At 62.1% G+C, this 7,153-nt stretch overlaps 1 protein-coding gene across 1 annotated transcript in view; it reads right to left on the bottom strand.

Moving 5' to 3' along the window:
* The window catches only part of spns1 (SPNS lysolipid transporter 1, lysophospholipid), a 176,255-nt gene that overhangs the window by 72,468 nt on the left and 96,634 nt on the right, over window positions 1-7,153 (bottom strand). The window contains exon 8 of the mRNA XM_072484166.1: window positions 3,980-4,169. Coding sequence (XP_072340267.1) covers window positions 3,980-4,169 — 190 coding nt within the window. The remainder of the gene's footprint in view (window positions 1-3,979; window positions 4,170-7,153) is intronic.

The raw sequence follows: 7,153 nt of genomic DNA, 5'->3' as shown, positions 1-7,153 counted from the left end.
CACACACAGGAAGGGTCAGCGCGCACCCACACACACACAGGGAGGGTCAGCGCGCACACACACAGGGAGGGTCAGCGCACGCACACACAGGGAGGGTCAGCGCACGCACACACACAGGGAGGGTCAGCGCACACAGGGAGGGTCAGCGCACGCACACACAGGGAGGGTCAGCGCGTGCACAAACAGGGAGGGTCAGCGCACACACACACACACACACAGGGTCAGCGCACGTACACACAGGGAGGGTCAGCGCGCGCACACACAGGGAGGGTCAGCGCGCGCACACACAGGGAGCGTCAGCGCGCGCACACACAGGGAGGGTCAGCGCGCGCACACACACAGGGAGGGTCAGCGCACAGACACACACACAGGGTCAGCGTGCACACACACACACAGGGAGGGTCAGCGCGCACACACACACAGACACACAGGGAGGGTCAGCGCGCACACACACACACACACACCGGGAGGGTCAGCGCGCGCGCACACACAGGGAGGGTCAGCGCGCACACACACACACAGGGAGGGTCAGCGCGCGCACACACACACACAGGGAGGGTCAGCGCGCACACACACACACACACACCGGGAGGGTCAGCGCGCGCGCACACACAGGGAGGGTCAGCGCGCACACGCACACACAGGGAGGGTCAGCGCGCACACACACACACACACACCGGGAGGGTCAGCGCGCGCGCGCACACAGGGAGGGTCAGCGCGCGCACACACACAGGGAGGGTCAGCGCGCACACACACACCGGGAGGGACAGCGCGCGCACACACACACAGGGAGGGTCAGCGCAAACACACACACAGGGAGGGTCAGCGCGCACACACACACACGGAGGGTCAGCGCGTATACACACACACACACACACACAGGGAGGGTCAGCGCGCGCACACACACACACACACATGGAGGGTCAGCGCGCGCGCACACACACAGGGAGGGACAGCGCGCACACACACACACGGAGGGTCAGCGCGTACACACACACACACACACACACACACAGGGAGGGTCAACGCGCGCACACACACACACAGGGAGGGTCAGCGCGCACACACACACAGGGAGGGTCAGCGCGCACACACACACACACACCGGGAGGGTCAGCGCGCGCACACACACAGGGAGGGTCAGCGCGCACACACACACACACAGGGAGGGTCAGCGCGCACACACACACACACAGGGAGGGTCAGCGCGCACACACACACACAGGGAGGGTCAGCGCACACACACAGGGAGGGTCAGCGCACACACAGGGAGGGTCAGCGCACACACACACACACACAGGGAAGGTCAGCGCACACACACACACACAGGGAGGGTCAGCGCACACCCACACACACACAGGGAGGGTCAGCGCGCACACACACACAGGGAGGGTCAGCGCACACACAGGGAGGGTCAGCGCACACACACACACACACAGGGAAGGTCAGCGCACACACTCACACACAGGGAGGGTCAGCGCACACCCACACACACACAGGGAGGGTCAGCGCGCGCACACACACACACACACACACACACACACACAGGGAGGGTCAGCGCACACACACACACACACCGGGAGGGTCAGCGCAGACACACACACACACAGGGAGGGTCAGCGCGCGCACACACACACACACACACACACAGGGAGGGTCAGCGCACACACACACACACACACACACACAGGGAGTGTCAGCGCAAACACACACACACAGGGAGGGTCAGCGCAAACACACACACACAGGGAGGGTCAGCGCAAACACACACACAGTGAGGGTCAGCGCAAATACACACACACAGGGAGGGTCAGCGCAAACACACACACAGGGAGGGTCAGCGCAAACACACAGCAAGGGTCAGCGCGCGCGCACAGCGATGGTCAGCGCGCGCGCACAGCAAGGGTCAGCGCGCGCGCACAGCAAGGGTCAGCGCGCGCGCACAGCAAGGGTCAGCGCGCGCGCACAGCAAGGGTCAGCGCGCGCGCACAGCAAGGGTCAGCGCGCGCGCACAGCAAGGGTCAGCGCGTGCACACAGCAAGGGTCAGCGCGCGCACACAGCAAGGGTCAGCGCGCGCACACAGCAAGGGTCAGCGCGCGCACACAGCAAGGGTCAGCGCGCGCACACAGCAAGGGTCAGCGCGCGCACACAGCAAGGGTCAGCGCGCGCACACAGCAAGGGTCAGCGCGCGCACACAGCAAGGGTCAGCGCGCGCACACAGCAAGGGTCAGCGCGCGCACACAGCAAGGGTCAGCGCGCGCACACAGCAAGGGTCAGCGCGCGCACACAGCAAGGGTCAGCGCGCGCACACAGCAAGGGTCAGCGCGCGCACACAGCAAGGGTCAGCGCGCGCACACAGCAAGGGTCAGCGCGCGCACACAGCAAGGGTCAGCGCGCTCACACAGCAAGGGTCAGCGCGCGCACACAGCAAGGGTCAGCGCGCGCACACAGCAAGGGTCAGCGCGCGCACACAGCAAGGGTCAGCGCGCGCACACAGCAAGGGCCAGCGCGCGCACACAGCAAGGGCCAGCGCGCGCACACAGCAAGGGCCAGCGCGCGCACACAGCAAGGGCCAGCGCGCGCACACAGCAAGGGTCAGCGCGCGCACACAGCAAGGGTCAGCGCGCGCACACAGCAAGGGTCAGCGCGCGCACACAGCAAGGGTCAGCGCGCGCACACAGCAAGGGTCAGCGCGCGCACACAGCAAGGGTCAGCGCGCGCACACAGCAAGGGTCAGCGCGCGCACACAGCAAGGGTCAGCGCGCGCACACAGCAAGGGTCAGCGCGCGCACACAGCAAGGGTCAGCGCGCGCACACAGCAAGGGTCAGCGCGCGCACACAGCAAGGGTCAGCGCGCGCACACAGCAAGGGTCAGCGCGCGCACACAGCAAGGGTCAGCGCGCGCACACAGCAAGGGTCAGCGCGCGCACACAGCAAGGGTCAGCGCGCGCACACAGCAAGGGTCAGCGCGCGCACATACACACACACGGACGGTCAATTCAGCCCCTCTCGAGCCTGTTACACAGGAACAGGAGGAGGTCTATTCAGCCCCTTCTTGAGCCTGTCACACAGGAACAGGAGGAGGCCCATTCAGCCCCTCTCGAGCCTGTTACACAGGAACAGGAGGAGGCCCATTCAGCCCCTCTCGAGCCTGTTACACAGGAACAGGAGGAGGCCCATTCAGCCCCTCTCGAGCCTGTTACACAGGAACAGGAGGAGGCCCATTCAGCCCCTCTCGAGCCTGTTACACTGGAACAGGAGGAGGCCCATTCAGCCCCTCTCGAGCCTGTTACACAGGAACAGGTGGAGGCCCATTCAGCCCCTTCTTGAGCCTGTCACACAAAACAGGAGGAGGCCCATTCAGCCCCTCTCGAGCCTGTTACACAGGAACAGGAGGAGGCCCATTCAGCCCCTCTCGAGCCTGTTACACAGGAACAGGAGGAGGCCCATTCAGCCCCTTCTCGAGCCTGTTACACAGGAACAGGAGGAGGCCCATTCAGCCCCTCTCGAGCCTGTTACACAGGAACAGGAGGAGGCCCATTCAGCCCCTTCTCGAGCCTGTTACACAGGAACAGGTGGAGGCCCATTCAGCCCCTTCTTGAGCCTGTCACACAGGAACAGGAGGAGGCCCATTCAGCCTGTTACACAGGAACAGGAGGAGGCCCATTCAGCCCCTCTCGAGCCTGTTACACAGGAACAGGAGGAGGCCCATTCAGCCCCTTCTCGAGCCTGTTACACAGGAACAGGAGGAGGCCCATTCAGCCCCTCTCGAGCCTGTTACACAGGTACAGGGGAAGGCCCATTCAGCCCCTCTCGAGCCTGTTACACAGGTACAGGGGAAGGCCCATTCAGCCCCTCTCGAGCCTGTTACACGGGAACAGGGAAAGGCCCATTCAGCCCTTTCGAGCATATGTTTTCGCCTGGGAGACTTTTTCACGGTCTCTCCCCTATCTTTTGGCCTCGACATGTGCTACTTACGTAGGTTGCTATGGTGCTGGCCTCAGCGGTTGCCACGGCGAGGTAGAGGAAGGGCGCTGAGCCAAGCAGGCCAAAGGCACACACCAGGGGGTCGGCTCGCGGGTTCACTTTGCGATACCTCTTGCTGATCTCCACCCCGGCTCCCACACCCAGGAACCCGGTGACGCAAGTGATAATCCCAAACAGCAGACTGCAGAGAGGGGAGAGGGGGCGAGAGAGAGGGTGAGGAGGGGGGGAGAGAGAGGGTGAGGAGGGGGGGAGAGAGAGGGAGAGGGGAAGAGAGGGGGGAAGAGAGGGAGGGGGAGAGAGGGAGGGGGAGAGAGGGGGGAGAGGGGGAGGGAGGGGGAGGGGGAGGGGGAGGGAGGGGGAGGGAGGGGGAGAGGGAGGGGGGAGGGAGGGGGGAGGGGGAGGGAGGGGGAGGGGTAGGGTGAGGGGTAGGGGGAAGGCAAGGGAGGGAGGCGAGGGAGGGACGGGAAGGGAGGCGAGGGAGGGACGGGAAGGGAGGCGAGGGAGGGACGGGAAGGGAGGTGAGGAAGGGACGGCAGGGAGGGACGGGAAGGGAGGCGAGGGAGGGACAGGAAGGGAGGCGAGGGAGGGACGGGGAGGGAGGAACAGGGAGGGAGGCGAGGGAGGGATGGGGAGGGAGGCGAGGGAGGGACAGGAAGGGAGGCGAGGGAGGGACGGGGAGGGAGGAACAGGGAGGGAGGCGAGGGAGGGATGGGGAGGGAGGAACAGGGAGGGAGGCGAGGGAGGGACGGGGAGGCGAGGGACGGCGAGGGAGGGACGGCGAGGGAGTTGGGGGAAGGCGGAGGGCAGGAGGGAGGGAGGGGTGGAGGGAGGGAGGGGTGGAGGGAGGGAGGGGTGGAGGGAGGGAGGGGGGGAGGGAGGGGGGAGGGGTGGAGGGAGGGAGGGGTGGAGGGGTGGAGGGGGGAGGGGTGGAGGGAGGGAGGGGTGGAGGGAGGGAGGGGTGGAGGGAGGGAGGGGTGGAGGGAGGGAGGGGTGGAGGGAGGGAGGGGTAGAGGGAGGGAGGGGTGGAGGGAGGGAGGGAGGGGTGGAGGGAGGGAGGGAGGGGTGGAGGGAGGGGTGGAGGGAGGGAGGGAGGGAGGGAGGGAGGGAGGGGTGGAGGGAGGGAGGGAGGGGGAGGGAGGGAGGGAGGGGGAGGGGTGGAGGGAGGGAGGGAGGGAGGTGGAGGGAGGGGGGAGGGAGGTGGAGGGAGGGAGGGAAGGACAGGGAGGGAGGCGAGGGAGGTGGGGAGGTAGGGAGTGGGTGGGGTAGAGAGGGATGGGAGGGAGAGGAGGATGAAGAGAGGGTAGGAGGGAGAGACAGTGGTAGGGGAGAGGAGAGGTTCAGGAGAACAGGAAGCGGTTGGTTGGGAAACCACGGAATAAAGGAGAGAGCGGAAAAATGGCATTTATTCAATATCAAAGCTGTTGGAATATTTCCCAAGTGATTACCATGGGTTACACCGCAGGCAATTTGTACAAAGTTGGTCACTGCTGAGGGGGATGGCTCACCAGGGGAAGGCAGCAGCCAGGTTCATGGCACCGTGGCTGGCTCTGCTGCGCAGGAGGGCAGGAAGAATGGCAGGGCTATCGTGATAGGGGATTCGATCGTAAGGCGAGACTCCAGAATGGTATGTTGCCTCCCTGGTCAAGGATGTCTCGGAGCGGCTGCAGGACATTCTGGGGGGGGCGGTGAACTGCCACCTGTCGTGGTGCACGTAGGCACCAACGATATAGGTAAAAAACGGGATGAGGTCCTACAAGCTGAATTCAGGGAGTTAGGAGTTAAACTAAAAAGTAGGACCTCAAAGGTAGTAATCTCAGGATTGCTACCAGTGCCACGAGCTAGCCAGAATAGGAATGTCAGGATAGATAAAATGAATGTGTGGCTCGAGAGATGGTGCAAGGGGGAGGGATTCACATTCCTGGGGCATTGGAACCGGTTCTGGGGGAGATGGGACCAGTACAAACCGGACGGTCTGCACCTGGGCAGGACTGGAACCGATGTCCTGGGGCGGGGGGCTGGGGTTTGCTAGAGCTGTTGGGGAGAGTTTAAACTAATGTGGCAGGGGGATGGGATCCAATGTAGGAAGTGGGAGGGGAAGTAAAACGGGACCAGAAAAGCAGTTCGGGGGAAAGTGTAAGGCAGAGAAACCATGGTCAAAAATCAAAAAGGGCCACAGTACAGGGTACAGTGACTGAGGAGAGTGTGAAAAGGGAGGTGGCCAATGCAGGATTGAGGGTGTTGTACCTAAATGCGCGCAGTATACGGAACAAGGTAAATGAGCTTGTTGCGCACATTGAAATTGGCCGGTACAATGCTGTGGGCATCACAGAGACGTGGCTGCAAGGGGATCAGGGCTGGGATCTAATTATCCAAGGATATGTGTCCTATCGAAAGGACAGGCAGATGGGCAAAGGGGGCGAGGTTGCATTGTTAGTAAGGAATGAAGTTAAATCGATAGCAAGGAGTGATATAGGATCAGAAGGCAGAGAATCTCCGTGGGTAGAGTTGAGGAATCGCAAAGGGAAAAAGACCCTGATGGGAGTTATGTACAGGCCCCCGAACAGTCGTCAGGATGTGGGGCAGAAAATAAATCAGGAGATAGAAAAGGCATGTAAAAAAGGCAATGTTACAATAATCATGGGGGACTCCAATATGCAGGTGGACTGGGAAAATCAGGTTGGTAGTGGATTCCAAGAAATGGAATTTGTGGAATGTCTGGAGCAGCTTGTGACAGAGCCGACTAGGGAACAGGCAATTCTGGATTTGGTAATGTGTAATGAGGCAGACTTGATTAGGGAACTTAAGAGCAAAGAAAATTACAGCACAGGAACAGGCCCTTCGGCCCTCCCCGCCTGCACCGATCCAGATCCTTTATCTAAACCTGTCACCTATTTTCCAAGGATCTACTTCCCTCTGTTCCCCGCCCGTTCATATATCTGTCTAGATGCATCTTAAATGATGCCGTCGTGCCCACCTCTACCACCTCTGCTGGCAATGCGTTCCAGGCACCCACCACCCTCTGCGTAAGAAACTTTCCACGCACATCTCCCTTAAACTTTCCCCCTCTCACCTTGAAATCGTGACCCCTTGTAATTGACACCCCCACTCTTGGAAAAAGCTTGTTGCTATCCACCCTGTCCATACCTCTCAATTTTGTAGACCTCA

Source organism: Scyliorhinus torazame, chromosome 19, assembly GCF_047496885.1.
Source record: "Scyliorhinus torazame isolate Kashiwa2021f chromosome 19, sScyTor2.1, whole genome shotgun sequence".
Classification (NCBI taxonomy): Eukaryota; Metazoa; Chordata; class Chondrichthyes; order Carcharhiniformes; family Scyliorhinidae; genus Scyliorhinus; species Scyliorhinus torazame.
Note: the sequence above shows the minus strand (reverse complement) of the source record. Positions and strands in the feature narration are given on the sequence as shown.